Raw genomic sequence first — 25,786 nt, 5'->3', positions numbered from 1 at the left:
CTTTGCTCCAACCTTGCAGAGACTAAGAGCTTTTATTGGCAAAAGGTATTTATAGTAGCAGATGCACCAATTTTTTAAATTTTTTTTACATAGGATGTCTTTTCTAACTGAATAAGAAGTTTCCTCACCTTCAAAATCTCTGCGAAATGGCTGATTGAGACCCCCTTCTTTAGGATTATAAGATGCTGAATCTCTGTGGAAGTAAATTACAGAAGAATTAAGCTTGGATTCAGCTTACGGCACTGTAAAATGTTCCCAGTATTTCATGATGGTATGTATTTATTTATTTGAGTTAAAATAGCATATTTAAACCAATGTCTCTAGTGACACAAAAAAATATAAATTTATGTCACAAAACAATGAGTCAAAACTATTCTAGTCCACTGAGTATAGTCTAAAGTTTGGAGGATGTTGTGCAGGAAGTGATCAAGAATGACACATTTTATATGGTTTGCTTTAAATGCACCACTGGGTTCCCTGGCATATTGAGCCACAGTTTCAACATATTTGAAAAGTGGAAGTACAAAGGAAGTCACTTCCTCAGAATAAGGTGGAATGTTTTGCTCTATTTCTCTCAGAGACGGGATGACACTGGGGACTGACTATGAATGTGGAGAAAGGTGAAAGTGACAAATCTTCACCGAGGTCTCAGGTCTCTGTGACACAACCTTCAGCTGTATGTTTGTAAAAAATGCAATTGAAAACGTGCTTTGTAAACGACGGTAGAGGTAAAAAAACAAACAAAAAAACAAAGTTTGGCTATCTGCTTTTAATCCCAGCAAAGCAAAATGCCTTCAGCTTGATCTGCCCCACTCATCGTATCGGTGTAAACCCTCTGAGATGGCTGATAATTTAAATCTTTGGAACATCTTCTTTCATAAACTGACTGATTAATCCTGGATAAATGCATTAACTATAACAATCGATGCTGCAGTCGTTGTGATGACTCCTACATGTCCCTCTCCAGAAGTGTTTGTTTCATGGAGGACGTGTTCTCCTCAAATTACTTGGAACTCTGCCCAAAGCGTTTCTTGACATCATTGGGAAACGTGTCAAAAGTTTCAAAAAATTTATTTTGTATTGCAGTAAAAAAAAAAAATTAAAAAAACTTAACTAAAATGACACAAAAATCCAACCACTAACGCATTTAGTCAGTGGGGGTAAAACTGCACAAAAAGAAATGTTTTTTTTTGATCATAATCAAAGTTGTTGTAGTCACTGCTATCCCTGTGACATCAATATTGGACCAGTCTTGTTTGTCACATCTTAAGGTTCAGGCAAACATCTATTTTCTTATCACCATTACTTAGTCTAGATCACCTTGCTTTTTTTTAATGCCATTTCTTCCTCCCTTTCCCATTTTGAAGAGAAACTAAGTGAAATGGGCCAGTAAAGCAGGAAGTAATGGATTTCTAACTAAAAGTGCTTAGCTACTTTGTGCATCCTAAACATCTGAAACTTAAACGTATCTGTTACATTTGTTATAAAGGAAATTGTAGGAATGCCAATAATTGTGGCACTGCTAAATTGTGTTTAAAAATAATTTCTTAACATTTTGACATTAAAAATTGGATTTAAAAATAAAAACCTGTTAGATTTGGTTACTGCAGCACAAGAAGGAAATTATTTGTAAATAGGCTTTATCGGCGGCCCTGATAACAGTCAAGGCTGCCGGATTCGATGGTTTACTTAAAACACGACCGTCCCTGGCATATCAAACTGCTTTTGTTGCCTTCCACACAGCAAGCGGTCCTGTGTTGTTGTTTTTGTTTCATTTTGTTTGATTATTTCACAAGGCGTCACTCACACACTTCCCTATTTATATACGTGACAATTCTACACCACGGATGTTCTGGCGTTCACATGCTCCACGTTCACTTATTCTATTAAAATATTGCATATGGCAGATTACGAAAAAAAAAAAAAACGACAGCCACAACCAAAAATGAAAATGGGGACTTGTCTTTCTTCTGGATTAATTCGTTTAGATCCAGCAAAACCACAACTTACCTGGAGCAACACACCCAACAACAGATGAAGACATAATTGAACACTGAAATATTTACTCTTGTGTGGGTTGACAAAGATCACATCTATGTAACAATTAAACTTCCATCATTTTTACATAGCGTAATGTGAAAATGTGAAGAGCATGGAGCCGCTACGGTGCCTGCCAAGAATGTTCGCCCTCCTTGAGCCTCTCCATATTTTGTTACAATCATGAAGATAAATTTGATGGGATTTCAGGTGATAGCTGTACCGCAAAAATTGTTTTTTTTTCTTTTTGCATATTTGTGAAGAGGAAGGAATTCAATACATTGTTTCCAAACACTTTTCCAAAGAAATTTGAAAATGTGGCATCTATTTGCGCACAGCCAAATTTACTCCGATATCCCTAAATAAAAACCCAGTACAGTCAACCATCTTAAGAAGTCACCTAACGAAAATGCATCCATCCATTGTTGTCTCTTCCTTCTTATCTTGTAACATTACGTTGTTTCTTTCACAGCGCCTACACAAGTGTGATTGACAGCGCTAAGAGCCTCCTCCTGACTCTGATTGGTTGTTTTCCACCAGGAGAGGAGCTTTCCTGCAAATATCTGCCTCATAGTTTACTGACAGCTTTAACAAATGTGCAAACATCAGATTTTTTTGTAAAAGTTACATGTCATAGCTCTAAAAAAGAATGAAAGTATTAAGACATAAGTGAAAGAAGACCAGGAAATATCCAGTTTAACGTTTGCCACAAGACAGATGGGAGACTAAACTAACACGTAAAACTTTGCGCACATTACCCTGAACACATTATCCACAATGTGAAACATGGTGGTGGCAGTGTCATGCTGTGGGGATTCTATTTTAAGAATGTGGACGGAGTTGACGGGAAGATGTATGGAGCTAAATGAGAGACAAGAAAACATGAGTGTTGAAAACAAATCCATGCCACAGTTTAATTTGTAAAAATAAATAAAAATAAAAAAGTTGAAAACTGATTGATTGTTTTCTTTGCACTTCACAGATATGTTCTGTTGGTTTATTATAAAACGCCAATCAAGACATTAGTGGTCGTAAGGTGACAAAATTGTTCAAATACGTCATACTTTGACAGAAAAGCCTTGAAGCTCGGAGAGTCCCAGTTTACTTTATTACATCAGAAAACGGTCACACAGTCACAGGAGAGGAAAAGCAAGAGAGAGTTACCATTTGGGTAACTGGGAGGCCAGTTACTAATGCATAAAACAAGACATTTTCTTGTTCGACAGCCTTGCCTCCAGCGCGCCGCTCCTTTTGTGTCATCCGCCTCCGCAGTCGTCTAAATACAGCAGACAGTTGTTTGGGTCGAAGCCACCGATCTCGACGAACGACACTGTTACCGATCATTTACCACAGTTTTATTTACCACTTATTATATTGCAACATCTTGTAATGAAAGAAAAAAAAAAGAAGCACACATGTAGCTTTATGAGCGCGCAGTCAGATAATTGGTTTAATAACGCATTATGAAATCAGAAACCATTAACCACGAGAGTGATTCCAATGAGGGATGGAAAGTAAATATCAAAGTGCCGCAGTGTTGCTTCCTGGTGGGTAGTTTCTCTCCGCTGTGATAAACTAATGTGAGAGGGATCAACATCACACATCATAAGTCACCATAAAAATTAGACTTAGTGCCAACAAATCAGTGGAGGCTGTACAATTTATATGGCACTTACTGTCTGCTATATTCAGACTTGTTTTTGTTGATTTCTTTGCCTTGAACTAAAAAGAAAATACAGTCAGTCAGTCAAAGAGGGAGCTGAAAGAGAGAGAGAGCAGAAAAAAACTTTGTTTGGACACTCTTTCATTTGTTCTGCGACTCATCTTCGCGTATAGCGTTAATCGCTTGATTACTCGCACAGCAGAGAGGTTCCGAGATCCCGACAAGTCGAGGAAATGTGTTTAATAAGATTAACTAATCATTAAAAATGCCATCCGGGGACGAAGGACACGCGGGGAGTCGTGTTACTCGTTAGCCTCCTTCGCTTAATTGAGGACATGTGGGGCCGTGGACGTCAGACTCTCACCGATCGATACTGCTGCACCCCTTTTATATTCCTGCTGGGGACAAAAAAAACACAAAACTTTCATTCCCATTTACCCTGGATCCTGGATGCTCCGCGGTAGATTAGCTGTCTCCTTTGCTCCGTTAGCAGTCCCAGTTTCCTCCCACGCAACCTTTTTATTTATTTATTTATTTTTTTTAAAATTTCCTCTGAGCAGTTCGCTGACTTGTGTTGCACAAATACGGGGAGTTCAGGGGCCTGTCGGTGCGCGCAGCTCACCGGCATTGGGAGCGAGTCCGGGGGCGAGGCGGCGCCAGCTCGGAGGGGAGGGCGGCCATCAGGCCTGGGTGGTACGGGGCCGGCCCCGGACCTCCCGGCGCCCGGGCCGAGGGCTCCATGCCCACGTTGTGGTGCAGCGACAGGTGGGCATGGCAGTGATCCAGCACCGGCTGCTCACACCTGTACAGAGCCAGGGGGTTCAGCTGCCGTGGTATCTGGACAGAACAGAGTAGAAAGGGTAGGAGAGAGACAAAATAAAAAATAAAGGAAAAAAAAAACATGGCGTCACATATAAGGCTTCCAAAAAGAGCCAGAGAAGCCTTCATGCCAACATTTATCAGCTCTCAGAATATTAAGAATTGGCTTAATTTACATCATGCTGTCAAGGCACAGCTCCGTCATTAATGGAGACTTGGCCGGTGATGCAGCGTTGCGCCCCAAGACCTGAAATCTGCGCCGCTCAAACACCCACTTTGAGCTGGGATGATTTATATGCAAGATGAAAGCCTTAAGCAAGAGTGCACACATATTTTCTGCCCTCTTTTAAATGGAGTCAAGGCTCCATTTAGAAGAGACCGCTTATTACATTACAAGCTCTTTGCCGATTCAAAGCGCCATGTTCATTTCATATGCTAGCGTGGTCCGAATTATGTCAATTAAGGAGAACAAAGCTGCATCATGGCTTGTGGAATACAGATATTAATAGATTGATGCATATTAATGGGTTCGCGCAGTGTTCGAATGCGCCCATACATTCCGGAGTGAACAAAGGCAACAAGATGCAAAAATATTCAACTTCTCCGATTGGATTTTTTTTTTTTACTGAACCCAGGGGGAGATGGTGAAGGAAAAATAGGAATGAAGAAGTTCAGCAGCAAGCCTTTCTCAGATCTCACAAAAGTCTTTTTGAGATCCACCAGAGTTACTTTTAGGAGTTACCCCATTACAAATAATTTTGTGTCGCATCCAAATTACTTTTTGAGAAAATTCACAAAAGCTTCTCAAGATCCCAGGTTACTTTTGTTGAGACACTGGAAAGGTTTTGCAATAACAGCTTAAAGCTGAAAATATGCAACCTTGTCGTCAACAAACCAAAGATAACTAAGTTCCATCAGTGGAGGTTTTCTGTAAAGTTTTAGGATTGGTATTTATTGTTATTTGTCACTGTACACATGTACAGTGAGATAAAGTGTAAGGGAGTTTTGGTAACATTTCTTGTTAAATTGACCAGAACTGCTTTGCCGTTGCCTTTCCGGTGCATTTCCACACATTTCTCATCTCCCTTCACGGCTCATTCCAGGCTTTCTCCCATTGACTCAGATTCTCTCGGGTAGATTTTCTACCGGGCCAATCAGTGAACAGATGGAGAAGTTGTGAACAATGACATCAATTTTCTTCGCTGCTTTAGAGTTGTAGTCTGCCTGTGGTTTTAGAAAATGGCAGCAGTGGTAGTGCTTCCAAGTTTTGAATTAACACTGACAGTCATCTTTTTCGGTGAAATGTAAAACTTCAACAGAGTCCAAATCCAGGAAGCAATCGTTTTTCAATAACTGAGGGCCCAGACTGTCTCTCTGAGGCAAAGCGCAGAACAAGGGGCTGTATTTTTACTGTCAGAGCTAACAAATGATTAAAATTACTTTTTTCAGCAGACATTTTCTTTTCACATTCACGTCCCAAAAGAAGCTTATGGTGTCTGGCAAGGCTACCTAAGATCTCACACAACTTTTGCTGATTTTTTTTTTGTGAGGCAACGGACGTCTTTTTCATTCCGTCAAAGAAACTTACAAAGAACTACGTCTTTTTCCAGTTCGTATCCCTACAGGAAAAAGACTGAGTGTATACTCTCAAGTGATTGTGAGTAAAAGCAACAAGTCATGGACATAACATTTATTATAAAACACTGCATGTTGCAGATGTTCAGTCAAATGGATCACAAAGGCTTTGGACAAAACCAAATCCGTCCGAAGCGCGCTTTGTGTCGACTCTTCGTCCGATGTTGTCACTTTTCCAGAGCTCTGAATTATGAGACCACCTCGTTTTAAAGGTTACATTCTCGTCTTTCGATTACGGCGCCGCTCAGTTTATTCTCCCCTCTAATAAGAAGATTAGTGGAAAACACCATTGTCTAATTCAACGGCTGAACTTTGCACACTACTTGAGAGGACTTCATAAAAATTCATGAGCAACAATCCCTTGGAATGCACAATGAGCCGGCTGAAGGAGGGGCGCTCTGCTTCTGGGGGTTCTTTGTGCAGATTGTCGATGGGGGGGGGGAGGGTTCACAGAGGACTTGTTTCTCCAATTATTGCGACAGACGGAGTCAAACATGGAAACAGTAGAGTCGACTTGAATTTAGGCCTCGCTTTTTCCCCCCTGTCTACATGCGGCGGCAGCAGCTGGAGGGGCATCACCGACCTTTGCCTCCTCGACACTTTCTTCCTCCGCTTAACGTTTCTAATCGTGCTACAGAATAAGCCGAGTTGCCCAGGCAATAAAGGGCCGTGTTTGCCCATCAATGCTAAGCTTTATAGATCTAACTCAGATCTTTAAAAGTAATAAGATTTTTTAAAAAAAAGAAAAGCATCCTCAGAGAGGCGTAGAGGTGTTGGTGTATGGATCTTCAAGCTAAACAATATTCAGTCCAGACTGTACAAAAACAGTTTTAAACTCTACATTCTGGAACGGATGTGAAATTGTAAAAAGCCTGCGAGTTCATTTCTGCAGAGCTTGCATTCAAGTGAATTTCAGATTCCCTCGGGATTCATTTAAACCTTCTACAGAGACACAACAGGAGCTGCTTCCCATTTATTATCGCTATCTTCAGTCTTGGGTGGCAACATCAGCATTTAAGATTGTGTCTGCTATCTTGAGTTTACACTCAGAACAATTCTTTATATATATATATATATATATATATATATATATATATATATATATATATATATATATATATATATATATACACACAAATGAATGCAGGTGTTGCTTTTATTTGACACACACGCTTCTAATTCAGAAATGATAAAAGTATGAAGATAAACAAGCTGTAGATGTAGGAAACATACATTTTTAGCTCCAAGATTTGCTGAAAAGCAGTCGCTCTGCATCACCACCTCCCTCTTTCTCTCTCCCTCTCTCCTCAACCACTTTTGTCAGGTTTCTGCTTTTTTTTCCCAGCTCCTGGCTTGAACTGTCACCTACTTCAGCTTGCATAAAGTGCACCCTCAGCCCACATCTCCCCCCCTCCAACCCTCACGCGGAGCTGCTGCTTACCATGAAATAAAATGTAATTTCCTTTTCGAGGGGGTCTTTAATTTTTCGCAAGTTGCTGCACGGTATTTTATTTTTTTTTCTCCCTTTGACAGGTGCAGGTGGATTACGCGCAGAGCTTCTCTCGTAGCTGTTGTTAAGCGGAGCTAAAACGGAAACATTGAAGCTCTTCTTCCGAGCTTTCAGACCGGCTCTGGAGAGTCTCTCCTCATAATTCGTTGTGCGATTTTGTTGAAGCGAGGGAGAGGAAGGCAGAACTATTTGTTAATTTAAAAGTGTTGCTGAGGGAGTGAGGTGTGACACAACATGGGGTGGAAAGTTGGATTTCACACTTAGGGTAGGAGTTATTCTAATGCACCTCTGCTTAATAATTTTCACTCTGCTGAATGTTTAGGCACCACTAAAGAGCCAAACAAGGCAGCAGGGAATATTAACGCACCCAGCACCCAACGTGATTGTATTTACCTGTAGAAATGGCACCCTCAAACTCTTGAAAAAGCATCAGATCTGCAATTAATTTTAAATATTTTTTTTTTACCAGATAAAAAATTTATAGCAATTAAATGTAACTTTATCTGATTTGAACGCATACCTAATGTTTTTAAATTGATGGCAGCATTAATGAACACACAGCTTCCTGTTTCCTAAGATCACATGACGACTAAAGTATAACCTGTCACTGCAAACTGTAAGCAGGAGGATGAAGAAAGAAAAGCACACTGTCTTCATGGCAGCCATTTCTTTTTAGAGCTTTTGTTCACATAGCGCCAGTTTATTTAATGCTACATTTAAAATGTGTCATTTTGGGCCGGATTGATGTTTTAGAAAACTTCTATTATTAAAAACTAGAACTACATGTTTAGCCTTATTGATTATTTGATCAAATGAGCACATTATGATATACAGGAAGTTCGTCCCGCTGTGTTAATATGTATGTACCTTTCATCGAAGTTATTCACAACCCTGACAGATTCTTTTCAACCAAGAAGTTTGTTCCTGACTGTCTAAAGATAATAATGATTACTTAAACTCTTTATAAAGAGTATAATGTGAAATCTTTGTTGATATTACGACGCTAAATCCTATTACATGGGACGCTGGTATTTATGGGAGTTATAGATCACAAACATACATAGCTAAAATCTGTTATGAATAGTAATGAAAACACTTATAAGTAGGCCTGTCACGATAACAAATTTTGCTGAGCGATTAACTGTCTAAAAAATTATTGCGATAAACGATAATATTGTTTGAAGACCTTTTTACATTGATTTAATGGAAATGACGTAATAATGCATGCGATTTCCTGCCAAAGTTAGATACACTTTATTTTCAAAAGAACACTTAACACTTGAGCTGATAAACAAAATAAACAAAACAACCAAAAACAAAATTGATTCTCAGTCTCCATTAATAAAAAATGTGCTTGAATAAAAACTAAACAACATAAAGCCAAAGTGGAAATAAATACTGCATTCAACCAAAAGAGTGCAGATTATGAAGTCTGTATATTATGTTGCCCTTCAGTAATAATTAGATTTAAATAGAGAAGATGGGCACATCGACTACCTGATGCAATAATTCACACTACACGGTTTTTTGCCCCGATTTTCCCCTTATGACAATCTTAGAACGTTGGTCTTTCTAAGATTGTCGCTTCCGATTTCATAACCGATCATCCTGTAGTGTGTGGTGTGTTACGGTAGATCGTCGTTGCCGCTCCGATCTAAATCAGTGGTTTTCCCCGACAGGGAGCTTAACGCAGCCTGTTGAATGTGGCAGGTAGCCAATCAGAAAGCGCGGATTCTCCTCCGTGAATCCCAAACAGCTGACACGGTGCAACCCGAAGTCCAGTGGACATTGGAGATGATACGTGGAAACAACATCAATGTTTATTCAACATTTTATGCAAAGAATATAGAAATGACAAGAGGAGGAGTTGGAGCGAAATTGCTACCGCAGTTGATAAACCCGGTAACTTTTCAGCTGTTCTTCGTTAACGTGACGTAAATAGGTTATAATGATTTTCATTCAGTCAGGACTTTACGCTGACACTAGCCACATGCATTGCAGGTAGATTGTAGTAAAGCATTGATTAATGTCTGGTTTTAAAATTAGTTAACTGAACTTGTAGCCATTATTTTGTGCCCATTGTTGGACACCACACGGCAGGAACGAACATGATCGAACCGTTATACCTAGGATTTCTGTCGACTAATGTGTGGTCTGTCAGGTTTTGAAAATCGGCCGACAATCGGCCAGATCGTGTAGTGTGCGCTGGGCTTTACACTAAGGAAATTAGGAAGGGAGGGTCAGTGGAGAGAACCAGAGTAGATCCTTTTTTTATTCAGTGTCATCAACAGAAAGAGAAAAAGGCCGGAAGAGACGATAATGCCAATAATTAAAATGAGGTTGATAGTTTTAATTTATTGTACGATTAACTGATTTACCGTTTATCGCAACAGGCCTACTTATAACTGCCTGTCTTTAATAGTTCAAATGCCAACTATTAAACTGCTTTAATACACATAGTGGAAACTGTCTCAGCGCTATAGTAGAAACCATAGGCGTAACTTCCTGAAGGACTGGTGTGGACATGTTCCCACCAACTCTGGCATGAAGGGGACAGTCCCCACCAATATTGTTTAATAACGTTTTGATTGTTACAAAATCTCATGTTGTTGATGTTTTTAGCACTTGATAAAATCAGACAATAAAAGGTAACTATGTGGTAATAAGACATGTTTAGTACCTTTGACTGGCTTAAGCTAAAAGGTCATCTGAAGTTGAATATCGATAACAAATTCTTCCCACTGAAGACTGAAGGCCTCGGTTTGTTACAAACTCTGCGAGGTCAAAGTTAAACTAGATGCAAGCTTCGGGCGGCTGCGAGGTTACTAAGCTGTCACTGAGCTTTGTTCGACACAGCGACAAACTGCCAGGACGCCCGCAGACATAATGGCTATGAGAACACAGCGGGCCGGTTGTTATGTCTTCCACGACCAGCGGCCTTCTGCTCGTCTCTATGACGATTCTGATACACACTGGAGCCTGGCAGAGGAAAAGCAAATTAGGTGAAGCAATAAAAATATACTCTGTCACATTATTACTGAACCAAAGTACCGTCACATACTGCGCCTTGAAATCCTTTGGACATTGTATACACTGTATATATATATATATATATATATATATATATATATATATATATATATATACATATATACAGTATATATACATATACAGTGTATATATGTTTCTATATCAATATTTCTCTAATTCATGGTAGAAAACCGGCAGCTGTGGTTGCCAGGTAAAGTCCAGCAACCACAGCTGTTGGTATTTTACCACAAATTAGAGAAATAGCTTTTTTAAGAAAGTGTAGCTTATTGGTGTTATAGGTCAACAAAGAAGTATTTCATAATTGCTAAATGGAAATAAAAAGATACTTGGTTTTCAACATTTTTTACAAAGAAACTCTGCTGTTGCATTCAGCCTAGCCACCTTTCTATTGCCTTATTAAATAATATCTTTATAAAAACTCAAACTCAAGTTTTGTATTTGACAGAAGAAAAAAATTCAAAAAGATGTAAATGCTTTTGTATATTCTAACTGTACCAGGCTGTTTTTCTCATTTAAAAACATAACTGATTGAAATCAGTCTGGCAGGATGGCTCCACCTAGCTGTGTGTCACACTGAATTTAGTTTAGAAAGGTGTCAAAAAGTTCTGGCCCGTCTTACTCATCAGTGGGCATCAGCATCCACCGATGACTAAATAACGAAATGTCAAAGCAATTACTTTATGTCGTCTTCCCCTATAAGTGTGACAAACTCTTAACACAGACAAACCATCGCATTAAAACCTGCAACATTTAAAATGCGTCCATCACATTATTGTAAAAAAAAAAAAGAAAGAAAATTGAACGGGATTACTAACCCGTTCCCCACCACCTCACGTCTGCAGAAGCAGTAAACTTGAAACAGGACCGGTTTCATGCCTCAGCTTAGAGGAGAGGAGGAATAAAAGCCTTTTTGGCATACAAAACTGAGCGAGCGCTCAAGTTTAATCAGGAATATTGGGGAGAAGCTGGCTGTTATGCTTGGAGCTCTTAAAGAGGTGACTCACTGGCTCGCCCGGATTGGCCGACGGCCAGCAGATTTACTCCGAACTGGATGCTCCACGGAGTGGGACTCTGCAGGAAGCGGCGACCGTCGCCCTTCCTCGGCTTCCAGCGGCTCAGGAAATCTCCTACCAATCTGGCCTCGAAACACGAGACTGGATAAATACAAAACAAATCTGTCGATCGCGGAAGCTGCTTGAGAATAAGTCTCGCTTGCTCCTGATAGGCGTCAGTTCCTGCTCAGTGAGTCGCTGGACGTCATCCAGAGTAAAAGAGGAGGCATCTGGCATCAGCCTGATCTCGTCTTCACTCTGTTAACTGTTAGCTTGACCTATTTACACTGAACTGAATTTTAAGAGAGGGGAAACCAAAAAAAACACACAAAAAAACATAGCAGGCCCTGAATAAAACAGGTTGATGTTGAAATAATAAATCCAAACTGTTTTTATTCTCTTTCTCACTCATCTCTCTTGGACATAATAACTCATTATCACTGTAACCATCTGCATTACTCCATCAAGTGTGAGAAAACTTTCTGTTCAACAGGAACTGGTTTAAACAGAACCTATGTAACAACAAGTCTAATTTAATCCTGTTTTATTTGATTTAGAGCTAAGAGTTGTTGTTGTTTTGTAGGGTATGACTATTTAAGCGTGAAGCCTCACTTGCAATTATCTTGCTTGGAGTTGTTAAATTATTGGTTTTATTACTACTTACACATATCGGTCAGAAATGGGAGCACAGCGTCAGTTCATTTCAACTATTTACATTTTAATATAACTCAAACCAGAAGAGGAAGTGCACCAGTGACTGTCTGTCTGTCTGGTTCATTAACTTGTCCTAGGGAAATTATTAGTCATATTTTTTTAATAAATAAAATTAATACAAATTTTTCACATTTTAATTGCAAAGAATAAAAAAAACTCTTCTGTTTAGCGTTTAAGATTGTACATCAGGACCTTACTGTGAATAATTCTTTTGACCAGTTGTGATTTCTGATGTGATTTAGTCTTTCATACTGATAAAGTTACATCATAAACTCTAAATGTTTACAGAACTACTCACTCTTGCCAACTCTTATTGATCTCTAGTATCAATCATGGCAATGAGCGTCCACAAATTACAATACTTCCTCATAACGCTAACCCTGTTACTTCAATCTAGCTGATTTTTGTATGGTTTATGCTTATCTGAGCTGCATATGTCCCCGGTCTGTTTGTAGTCTTGAGATATTTGGTGCCGTTTAGATGAACGACAAAAAAACAAACAAACTGAATTCAGCTGTTGTCCACTGACTAAAGTAGCTGAGTAATGAGCAGGGTGGCGAGCATCAACACTGTTATGTGGTTCATGTAGCATTTTTTCTTTTATGGAAAATGAGCATTGCTTAATTGTCAGATTTGTGTTTTTTTTTTTTTGTAGGAGAAACGGCGAGACATCCACAGCACTTTTTCTCAGCTGCAGCTGAAAACGGTGTGGCGCTCCCGTGGCACGCGGCGCACTGCAATTAATTTTAATTTCCTAGCAGTTAGCTTCCGATTGCTAATGAGAGAGCGTTCACGTGGCTGGTCCCCCACCTTTCGCAATGGCGAGAATGCCGGTCAAGCCGCCGCTAAACGATTCCCAATTAGGTGGCAGGCGGCCGCGTCAAGCCGGCGTGCCTCAGACTCGCACAGAAGATGTGAGCTCTCATTGGCATATTAACAACATCCTCCGCCTGAGCTGCGCGGCTGCTCCCTGTCAGCTGGATGATTCACTCAGCGGTCAACGTTGCAGCACAGACAGGCCTCTATTATCATGGCTGTGTGCTAGGCAACACACCCGTGGATGCAGAATGGCCACATGACCCTCCTCTTCGAGATTGTTGCCTGGCACAGAGAGACTGAAGAATGGCTTCTGGGAGGGAGACATAAGAATGAAGCTGATAACAAGTGGGCAGCAAAGCTTAATTAAGTAGAGTAAGTAAGATTCGCTGTAGAGATTCCTCTTGATATCAGTTTGGAGCAGAATTTCTGGAAGTTAAATCATTCATCAAGATAGAGAAATAATAAAAAATAAAGGCTACCAACCACCTCTTCCACTGTTCACCTGAGAAAGTTAATTAGTGAAAGCGCATTTGAAATCACATGAAATCTCTAGTCAGAGCAGACGTCACTTCTGAGGAGCAGTTCCTCCTTCAGTTCCTCTCAAAAAACCGATTGTCAAAAATATCCGTTCCACGTCTGAACACAACAGAAGCCTCCTCAAGGTTTCAAATGCAGATTCGCATCGAAAACACAAACAGCCTCGGCGGGAGAAGTGATAATGCCAGGTGCATCTGAATATTGATTAAACAATATATGACAGACATCTATGAGTCACTGTTCCTCTCTCTGGCCTGCCTGTTAGCCTGTGGGAGACGCAGACTGGAAGAAATGCAGATCAGGAGATTAGTCCTAGCATAGCAAACAAACACCAAGAAAACTAAGAGTCAACTTCGCAGTCCTGGATTTATTTATGTCTTTTTTTTAATTTTCAGTGACATTCTATAGAATGCAACTTTAATGTGTTTTTTTTTTCAAAGGGACATGTAGCTGTAGTCGTTTTAAAGACGTACCCTCACTTAATTATGCGGGAATGAAGCGTATAGTCTCTTTACAGAGAGCGCTTCTTTAAAATAAAAAACATCGTAGCGATGCCTGAACGGAGCATAAATGTCTAGGCTACATTTGGTAGATATTTGAACATTTTTTGTCAACATGTGAATCGTAATGTGGATCGGTTTTAGCCAAGCCTGACACACAACAAAACAACAAAAACTTGTGACTCTACCACTTAAGTTTCTACTTGTGGAAGCAACTATATAAAACTAACTTTGACTCCTTTTTTACTTAGACGTGTTATTCATATGCAGACGTGCCACATATTTTCATTGCATCCTAATCCTAGCCAAGGACTTTATTTCCTAGACTTTACCAATCTGCGCTGGTTGGAGCTGCGACCGCATGTCCCCGGTAAAGCAGAGAGAGAAGAGTATTTCCTGGTGGAGCTGAACTGGGTCCGTCAGCTGAATGCACGTTAGACACTTTTAACAGCTCAGCTCGCCCCGTAACACGACTTCAATTGAAGGTAAATGGCCCTGGCTTGTGATCCCACAGGTAGTGTGTGCTTGTCTGGGACTGTGAAAAAAAGGCTTAAGGTTTTCGTTATTGCCATCTTTGGCATCAAATTGTGTCCATGGGAGATTGCAAGAAAGTGCCGGGACATCCAATTTAAAGTTGATTCCTCTCCTAAGGCCTTCAGGACACAAAACTGGTTTGTCCGTTGAGTTTGGGAAGCTTTCTGTGCTGACTGACTTATCGACGCGAGTTACAGCAGTGGGCTAACAGAAAAATGTTGGTCATAATACAGAAAGAAGTCACTGGAAGAAGCTAAAAAAAATATTGTTTCGTGGCTGATTTTTAATCTCTGCTATTTTTAAAACTATCATAAATTCTGGTTTACTCTTAATGATTAATAGATTCAGGTTTAAAGTCAAGTTTTAATGTTTTGGGAGAGCATCAGCAAAGATAAATCATTAGAATAGAGAAACATGCCAATCGGTGGTCAGAAGATACCGGTAGGGTAAGATTAATTGTATATGTGTTATTTTTCTTGAATTGTAATAAAAAAAAAAAGTGTTAATCTATACTCATTTCAAAAAACGTCTCATTCATTTGCTCTTTGAAACAAACTTCTTGATTGAATGAAAACAATTTCAAAATTTTTAAACCAATTTTGAGCACAACTATTAAAAACAAAAGCGTTCTTAATATGCTACAATGCATAAAGCATTAAGAACAGAATTGAAATATTTAGACTTTTTTTTTTGCCTCCCTGCAGTGACGGATCATTAATTATTAATTTTAGAAGCAGAATCCTATCAACAAGTTTGGCTTCTTGAGATTCTTTAAGAGAAAAAATAAATAAATACCGTTAGGGTAAGGCATATTCAGGCTATAAATGTAAAAAAACAGAAACAGTAGCTACAAATAGATAAAATACATACACAGGCTATTGAAAAATGTATACAAATGCTGGTATACTTTACTGATCATCTCTTAAAATGTTATTACTTTGTGTGTCGGACACTTAGACATGAAAACTCCTGTCCTGAACAATGCGGGTTGCTCATTTTATGAAGGGATTTTCAAAAGCCAGACAAAATTTCCTAACCAAGCATGTTCCACGAGAGACGTTGAAACAACAAAACAACTTTCCATAACATGTTCAGTCTTCCTGTTGTCTGCCAACGTCTCGCTTCCTGTTCAAAAGTAAAAGCCTGACTGAACAATAACTCAATAAGACTTTAAATAGCTAACGCTAAGTGGCCTTGTTGATGCCTGCGGTGCATTCGCCAGACAGAAGAATATCAGATTTTTTTAGTTTCTGAGTGGCCCAGTCAGGACTCGACAAGCTAAAATAAAGGATCATCTGACTGAGGTCAACGAAACAAATCACAACGCTTGAAGAGTAATTGATCAAGATCACAAGAATTAGAAGAAAGTCTGACGCTCTGGAAACAAAATGTAAAAAAAAAAGAAGACATGTTAAAGACGCATGATGTAAAAAAATGAGAGTACTTCATTTATGAGAATGCCTGTGTGAGATTCCACAGAAATGTCCAATGATCCGTTCTCCATCACCTGCTCGTACCGCAGCCTTCGTTTTCAGTGGCCAGGCGGTCAAACAGGTCATGGACCCTGTTTTCATCCTTTACTATTTCCAAAGCACCAAAATAAACAACCAAAACGGACAATTTGATCAATAATCAAATGCATCACCGCCAATATCAGGCAATCTAGCGAAGTGAACGGGGCAAAGAGGCAATCCTTTCTCAAGATAATATTCAATAACTCACACAGCGTGAGTCACACGAGACAGCAGGATGTTTTCCCTCTTCTTAGAGGTTTTCAGTCCAGTGAGAACAAATTAATACAGTGTGCAGTAAAATTTCTGAAAGATCATCTTTTGCTAACTTTAATATTCGCCATGTAATTACATTTCTATGTGAAAAGCATTCCAGATTTGTCAAAATAACCATAATCCTTCAGATGTGGGGGATTTATCTCCTCCTAATGCTGCTCATCCCATTTTCTGCTCATCAACGTTGGCGATGCAGGCCAGGATTTGCTGTTATTTACTAGATGGACGGCGTGTGAGTCACTGCCTGGTCTTTTCTGATCTGTGCAGATGCAGGTAACCCGAATATGGAGGCCAGGAAATATAGATGTTGCACTCGGCGTTGACGCGCGATTTATCGTTTGGTTCATTCTCTCTCGCCGACCGCTTTCCTCTCCCTTTACACTCCCACACACCGTTTCCCCGCACGCATCTGTCCTCACACGCTACGTGCTGCTGCTGCCTGTCAAACGCAGCCATTAAAAAGCTCTGTTTCACTAAAATGAAATAATACAAAACGAAATAGAATATGTTGCCCACAAGGTCAGGGGTGTTTACTCAGAAACTACATGTTAGACACCAGTAGGACGGCCTTTAAAACGTATGCGCAGGTTCATTGTTAATTAATGCACAACAGACAGACACCCACAAACATGAAGCTGCTTTCATTCTGCAACATGCGTTCTACTGGGGTCTAATTACTGCTGCCGTTCAGGCCCAAAATAATACATTTCAATTCTGAATCGCTGACATAACTGATTAGACGCACGGATGTGTTCGCCCGCTCCTTGTCATTATTGGGGTGCGTTTTTTGTTGTTGTTGTTGTTTTTATAAGCTCTTTGTTATGATTATCATTAATGTTACCGTTATGGCTTTAATAATTCTTCATGCTCTAGGGACGCCATCTGCCTTGACCCAGGAGGATGATCCGAGGCGTTTTAGGATGATCCTTGAGTCTTTCTTAAAACAGCATGTGGTTCAAGGAAGGGTCAGCGCTTAATCCTCTGATTTCATTGTAATTTTCTTTTTTTACTACTGTTATTAATATAATTTTTATGCAGATTGCAGCCAAGAGTCATTTGGTTGGTTTGCATTCCAGATTATTGTTCCAGAGCAAAAAAATGGTACGGTTACTATAGCGACGCACAATTCGTAATACTAACTCGTTGTCTCCAGAGAGCGTTTACTGTCTTCCCCACTTCAGCTTGAATTTATAATCTAGCCAAAATGATTATAAATCACTTTGATCAAGATCACAAGATCTAGAGAGCTGAGCTCTCAAATAATATAATGGTTTCTTGAAATAAGGATTGTTTTTCTGACGTTCAACACTGTTGTAAGCCTTTGTTTAGATTTTTTAAAAAAAGCTAACAATTTAACTAAGGTCATTGTAGTTGTCAGGTCTCTCAGATGCTGTGAAGAAAGCCGACATTTGTTAATGTAAATTTGTTTGGCCGTAGTTGACTCCAAATCACCAGAATGCCTTTCCAATTGACTATTTGTTTTTGTTTTGTCAATTTGTTGTTGTACAAAATACTATCAATCAATCGATTTGTTTTAAAGGGGCACTGTTATATATATTCCATCCACACAATACCATTTCATAACACAATCAAACTCCAGCTGCATCAAACATAACTTACAAATTAATTTAACTTTGAAACCTGATGCCTTGAAATTGGGCTGCTGTCTCTTTAAGAAGCTCCTGCTCTTTCCGACGCTGGAATGTACAAGAAATGTAATTTGGTATAATAACATTTTGTTGCTGACGATCTTTCAGTCTAAACATTTCGATACGGCGGAGATGCAGGAATGACAAACGGTTTGAGTTCGCTTCTTCTCTGCTGCGATAGTTGAGTTGTTAGTTCAGCTCCTCACATGCAGCTGCAGTTTTTCCTCCAGCATGTTGAAGACACAGAAGATCTCTGTGTCTCCATCATCAAATTGACCGGCAGTTCATGTCCATTACTGCCCCCTATAGGTCACTAAACATTCTTCTTCTGTTCAAATTGCAAACCTATCCCTTTGGCATGTAAGTTCATTAAATTTACCCCCATTTAACCAGTGATGGGTGCTAATTTCCACTTTTGGTGATATGTGGTTGTCTCTGTTTGACTGAAGTGGATCGGTGATAATGTAAAAGAGAATGATAAAACCGAGCACAATTGCATAAGGATCTGCCATTTACTGAAACTTGCTTTTTTTTTTTGGTGGCCATTTTCATTTTTCTTGTTTCCTTGCTAAAAAGATGTCATTCCATTCTCCTCCCACCACGTCTTGCCTTTATATCGACTGGTGCTGTTTACGTAAACGGTTCTCAGAAAACACTTTCAGTTCTAAGAGAGGGGGAAGAGGTCGGCTGTGGGACATGTTGAAACGGCACACTGTTCTGTCTGTTAAAAAGCAAAACCAAAAAAAAGAGCACGTACCGTAGGAAATCAAGTGAATTAGAGCGTTACTCTATGCAACTTTAATGTGAAAGGTTGACTACTGTTTGCAAACAGTTTAACCCTATCCTTCACAAACGACGCCTGTGTTAAATTCGCAGCCGCCGTCACCCAACTACGCAACAGATGAAAGTAACCGAGAGATGCCTTCAGGCGACTGACGAACATTTTGCATTCTGCAAGAAAAAAAAGAAAAGAATATTTCTCAAGTTATGCACAGTGCTGTGCAAAAGAGCTAAGCCACTTCCGTTTATTTTTTATTTTCATTTTGCCATCACGCAATCCTTCTTTCTAAATTTTTTTTTTTTTTTTGCTGTCACTGTTTACCCATCTCCATTTCCACGGTATCTACTGGATAGAAATAGTCGACATGGTGGCAGTTTTGTTTTTTGACCTGATGTTTCAGTTATTTCTGTGTAAACTGATCTGCGGCTCATTCAATCTTGTAATAATAACTGTAATTGATTCAGCATCGCAGACTTTGTGAAGGACTGAATTCTTCGAGCAAAGTTTTTCTCCGCTAGTGTTTTTGGACACAAATTCAAACAACTATAACTCCTAAGGATTGCTAACAGACCTTAAGGTTAAAATAAGTCACCCTGACGAAGTCTGTGCAATGCTTTCTTTATTCATTAACATCAATCAGCGTTATACTGCAAAAACACACAATCTTACCATGCATTGTCTAGTTCTGGGGAAAATCTTAGCACACTTTAAATATGACAAAACAAATTTACAAGTAACTTTATAGTAAGATATGGGAGCTCGTTTAAGTGAATAATTCCTTAATATTGCTGAAAAAGATACTAGTTCTACTGGCAAATTACGTCACATCTTTGCCATGCCATAAGTGAAATAATGTTGAGAAAATATTAAAACAAGCGTCTATATCTCGCTGAAAAGTTACTTGTAAGTTAGTTTAGTCTTTTTTCAAGTTTACTACAACATGCCAAACATACTTGGTAAGATTTTGTGTTTTTTGCCATCTACCCCATTTTCTTGAAGGTTAGCGGGACATTAATTATGTTTGAGTGCAACAACTGTAAAAGAAAAAAAGAAAAGAAAAGTTTCTATTTGTGACCACAAGCATCAAGTTGTTATGACAGCTGGAGGTCTATTTCGTGTGCTTTGCTTCAAAACTACGAAAACCTCATCCTTTCCATGGAGTTTGAAGACTCACAATAACACAGAGAGTCGTTGCTGTGACATTTCTTGGCCCTGCACATATTCAGAATTTTAAATCCAATAAATTAATATCCATCCTGGTTCTGAATCTCTATCAAGCTTGGAGTGACTTTGTTTTAAAGTGTAATCGCTAGCAAAGAGTCTGAAAATAATGCTGGATTTTAATAAACTTTTGGACTTTTTCGTTGCTGTAGGTGAAAAAAAAAATTACGTTTTGGGGGGATAAAATGGTCTGAACAGATGCTAAATAAAAGCTTTGTGAACGCCTTCATTACAGTGGTGTTAAGAACAGCTTTCCTGGTTCTTCTTTATTTGGACGTCCACTACTTTTTCAGTCTAAGCCTGTTCTGGAATAAATGTGTGAGTATTAAAAGGTTTCCTTTGACCTTCATCTGTAGACCTACTCAAAAGTGGAACAAACTTTGTGTTTATTAAGGGCCTGATGTGCGGACACAACACCGGTTCACCACTTGAGGCAGGATCTTGACCCACAAGCAAACAACTCAAAACAATTCTCAAGAAAATGGAGATAATTAAGGTGACTGAAATGAACATAGGACTGGAAAAACTTTAAATCTTCAGAAAGACTCAAAAATTCAGGGTCAAAACCATGTTAATGGTTATGAAAAGGTTTTGTACGGTGGCCGACAGGTGCAAATGCGCAGCAAAAGAGAAAACATGCAAACAAACAAAAAACACGCGCATAAATTAAATGCGGCAAGCAAAAAGCGAATAAAATGCAGCAAACAAAAAGAGAGACGCAAACAAAAAAGAAGACACCCCCGAATGAAATGCAGCAAACAAAAAGAGAGACGCAAACAAAAAAGAAAACACCCCCGAATGAAATGCAGCAAACAAAAAGTGAGACGCAAACAAAAAAGAAAACACCCCCGAATGAAATGCAGCAAACAAAAAGTGAGACGCAAACAAAAAAGAAAACACCCCCGAATGAAATGCAGCAAACAAAAAGAGAGACGCAAACAAAAAAGAAAACACCCCCGAATGAAATGCAGCAAACAAAAAGTGAGACGCAAACAAAAAAGAAAACACCCCCGAATGAAATGCAGCAAACAAAAAGTGAGACGCAAACAAAAAAGAAAACACCCCCGAATGAAATGCAGCAAACAAAAAGAGAGACGCAAACAAAAAAGAAAACACCCCCGAATGAAATGCAGCAAACAAAAAGTGAGACGCAAACAAAAAAGAAAACACCCCCGAATGAAATGCAGCAAACAAAAAGTGTTGAAAACGGAAGTGCTCCAGACCACTAGGGGGAGTCAAAGAAAATAGTATTCATTTCTATGGGACCAGATGCAAGATTCAGAGAAAGAAATTTGAAAGAAAGTAAAGGTACGTATAACTATATTTCTTTTCAGAAATATAGTTATACGTACTATATAACTATATTTAGTACGTATAAATACTATACGTACTTATATTATAAAAAGATACGCCGTCTTTTATAATGTTATAGAATAACAGAATAATTTATGGGTAGCGTGATAGACTTTGTGTCAGTCATACCGTTCTGGGCTCGGTCTCGATTTTCTTTGACTCCCCCTAGTGGTCTGGAGCACTTCCGTTTTCAACACTTTTTGTTTGCTGCATTTCATTCGGGGGTGTTTTCTTTTTTGTTTGCTGCATTTCATTCGGGGGTGTTTTCTTTTTTGTTTGCTGCATTTTGTTCGCTTTTTGCTTGCCGCATTTAATTTGTGCGCGTGTTTTTTTTTTGTTTGCATGTTTTCTCTTTTGCTGCGCATTTGCACCTGTCGGCCACCGTAGTTTTGCCTTGACAAACACAATATCGCAAGGGAGTAGGGAAAGATTTATTTATATTTATTATTTTGTGCAGCAGTGTGGTGTGCTGTCAGTTCGGCTGAAAAAAAAAAAAGATTTAAAAGGAATCAGTGCAGCATGTCCGAGCTATTTCATTGTTTAACGGAACCCTGCAGTTTATCAGCCTTGTTTGGTCCAGATGAGACGCCGACCTAATGTTCCAAATCGCAGATAAATCATTCAATTCAGAAAACAGTATGAAAGTCAACACAGACAGAGGTGTGTGTGTGTGTGTGTGTGTGTGTGTTCAGTAGGATGAGGCCAAAATGTATAATCACCTTTTGTTAAGGGGAATCGCAGACGGCTGCTCCACGGGTGATGGGTGAAACAGAACATTTTACGGCCACTCAAGATATCTGACTCTGCTGGCCCGCTCACACCGGAAACACCTGAACTCTGCGGGAAACTCGCTGAAGTGCAGCCGGATGCTTTCAGGGAAGCGAGAGTTGTTTGACAGTTTGCCATTACGGACGCTCTCGGTCAATGCTAAACGTAACGCAGAAGGATAAGACAAAAAGCTCTGGCTAGAGGTTGATTTGGGGATTACTGCTGCCGCCTGTACAAACACAAAGGAGATAAAAGTTGGGGTTTAGTTAAAAAAAAAAGTGGTGAGTGAGGTGAACTAAAACTGATTCGTGGAGGCCGCCTCATCTATCCGACTCAACTAACGTTGCCAACCGGTTTCATTTATTTCTCGAAAACATTGCTTCCTCTGCTCTGGTCCCTCTTGCCATTGTTAGTGAGAAGCAGCTTCAGGAATCCGAGCAAACTAAGCAAACTGCTTATCATGGAAAACCCTGAGAAACACCAAACCTGCGCATCAGGCAGGTAATTAGTCCTCCGCAAACTGTTTCTGTCACTTTTATCCTCCGGTGCTATATTTAGAAAAGAAGTGCTGCACAGAAAGTTCTGCGTCGGTGCATTCTGATCTTCTGAGAGTCGTCTCCAGACGTGACATCCTGTATTTAACTAGTTGGTTTTGGTTAGACTATAGGAACAGATTGACGCGAGGCGTGTGTGTCAGACAGCACGCTTGCATCAAAACCTAATTAACGAATATTTGTTGCCCCCTCACAACTGCAACAAAAAAAACCTAATATGCCAAACTGTTTGCTTGATTTTTGACTCCCAAGCTTCCACTTTAGTTTATTTTGCTAACCTGTCCATTGTCCATTGAATGGTAAAATGGGCAGGTTTTACTACTCATAAGTTTTACTACCATAATTTAACCTGCCCTATTTGAATAGGGCAGGTTAAATTATGGTGGCACGCTTCACCATAATTCAATAATCCAAAAAGGCAGCTTTCTGCCTTATAACCTTCATTGCCCCTGGATTATGTAAGCGGAAATTGCGAGGTCATATATTTAAATTGATTTGAAATGTATAATTTACTTTTATAATTTTACTTCTGCATGAATTCTCTTCCGCCTCTGCTGCTCTTTTGCCGCCGGTGCTTAAAACCCCCTGGAGGGTTTCTAGGTTTTTCCCAGCGGCGTCAGAGGTTTCGAACTGAAACCTGCCTTTCACAGGCTGCAGAGACGGCGGAGGAAGCGAACGGGCGAAGAGCGAGTGCTTCACATCCAGGAAGGAGTCAGGTGAGGGCGTGCGTTTGTCTCTGCGAGGGAAATTTTTCACCAGGCATTTAAGTGTTTGTTTAAATGCTCGTTCACAGCTTTGTGATTTAGTTCCTAAAATTAAAAAAATTAAAAAAAACTGAACCATCGTTTTGTGATATTACACTTTTAAATCTAAAAATGTAAAAGAAAGTGATCTAATTGCTGCTGATAGTCTATGACTTTTTTATTTTGATACGTAGGCACTAGATAGAGATCATGAGTGTTGACAGTCATTTTGATTTATGTACTCAAGACGATTTCAAAATCTTTTTTTTTTTTTCATTTGAATATATTACGTATTACAGTGATAGGTAACATAATAAACTTAAAGTTAGTGTCAGTTAAAACTGTAGCATCTGACTTTTACACAAATATGTCGTGACAGTGAGACACGAGCCAGATAATCCTTGAAAATGTCCTCCACTTCCTCCCAGTGCTCCTCTTAAGACATGAACCGCCCCTAATCTAAAACAGCCAATCAGAGCCCGGGGGAGGGTTTTAGCGCTGTCAATCACTGTCGTTTATGCACTGCTGAATGTGCTAACGACAGAGAAACAACTTATTGTTACACGAATACTGCCGTTTATGCTAGCTAGCCTGAGCATTTTTGGCAGGAGATTGACTGACAACCCTAAGACTGACTGGTTGTTTCTGACTGAGGGTTTCTGCAGTTAGTACTGGGAGAACTGGGAGAAGGCACAGGAGATTCATCTTTTTCTCAAGCAAATATGTTACTTCCAAATTGCTTTTCTTTTATCTCTGAAAATGCTTTAGACATTTGATAAATGTGGCATTATTATGATTAGAATAATTATGAACATTAAATTATTGCCTTTTGCTTGAAATGTGTGGGAGTCAGTGGGAGGGCATGAAAACAAGAACACAAGGGGCAGCAGTCCAATTCTGTTCCATGAAGCCAGAGCAAACTATGCTCCCTCCAAAGCTTTCTCTGGCATCTTACTAAATTGACTTTAAACTGTAAATACGGTCTGACAGAAAACGTGAGCGGTTTGAAACTGCACCTTTTTAAAATCGTGTTACCGCGTAACCCAACACGAGCCCAGCGCTCGCTGGTGCAGCACAGAGGAACTCGGATGTGGGTGATACAGAGAGGAGCACATGTGTAGATGCGTGACCATGTAACAACAATTGCATGTCACCCTTGAAAAAAGATACATTATATTTAGTTTATTTAGTTTGTTCAACCAAAGGGCAAAGTATAAACCTCTAGGACAGAAAACAGAACCGTAAGTGGTTTCTGAAAATAAAACTGATCCAAATGTACAAGACGGGGCGCCATCTTACCGTGCCGACGGTGTGATAAAAAAACCTAAAAATAGCAACAGTATTGCAGATTTCAATTTCATGTTATTCTGAGAAAAAGCTCCATGTTTGTCTATATTTGTCAGGTCAATACAATATTAGATCAAATATTAGATTCACCTCTTTAATCATTTAGGAATCAAAGATCTAAATGCTTTTAGACATTTGGATCTGGTGTAGATGGCTTGCTGAAGTTCAAATCAAGAATTCAAAATGAAGAAAATAAAAAATTATTTTGAACGCATCGTGCTTGATGGGGTACGCTTAGATCCACAGAAAATTACTGATCTGCTGGATTTTCACACGCAATCATTTCTTGGGTTTACAGAGAACGGTCCAAAAACGACAAAAATGTCCAGTGAATAACATCTGCGAGGAAAGAAATGCCTTGTGGATTCGACAAGTCAGAGGAGAATGAGCAAACTGGATGGAGGAGATGAAACGGCAACAGCGGCTGAAATAACCATTAAGTATTCACAATGAAATAATCTCCGACTTCTCAACTTGAAGCGGACGAACCACAGCAGGGGAAGACCACACGCGGTACCAGTCCCGTCACCTGAGAATTGAAAACTGAGGCTTTGCCAAATGAAACAAGCACAGATTGCAAACATGTTGCCTGGTTCCCTGACTCTTCGTTCCAGCTGCTTCTGTGGCCGGGCCGGAAACTTGGTGTAAACACGATGAAAGCATGGATCCGTTGTTCAGTAGTTCAGGTTGGTGGGGCAACAATAGTGCACGG

General features: G+C 39.6%; 1 protein-coding gene across 2 annotated transcripts in view; it reads right to left on the bottom strand.

Annotated features, from left to right (window-relative positions):
* Positions 1-3,123: 3,123 nt before the first annotated feature.
* Positions 3,124-25,786, bottom strand: part of LOC114155142 (leucine-rich repeat transmembrane neuronal protein 4) — an 80,060-nt gene continuing 57,397 nt past the window's right edge. Inside the window, exon 3 of one of the 2 annotated variants that reach the window (XM_028034885.1) lies at positions 3,124-4,537. In XM_028034885.1, coding sequence (XP_027890686.1) covers positions 4,319-4,537 — 219 coding nt within the window. In that variant the 3' untranslated portion in view covers positions 3,124-4,318. The remainder of the gene's footprint in view (positions 4,538-25,786) is intronic. The other variant, XM_028034886.1, reaches the window with a different exon arrangement.

The sequence above is a fragment of the Xiphophorus couchianus genome, chromosome 12 (assembly GCF_001444195.1).
Source record: "Xiphophorus couchianus chromosome 12, X_couchianus-1.0, whole genome shotgun sequence".
NCBI lineage: Eukaryota > Metazoa > Chordata > Actinopteri > Cyprinodontiformes > Poeciliidae > Xiphophorus > Xiphophorus couchianus.
Note: the sequence above shows the minus strand (reverse complement) of the source record. Positions and strands in the feature narration are given on the sequence as shown.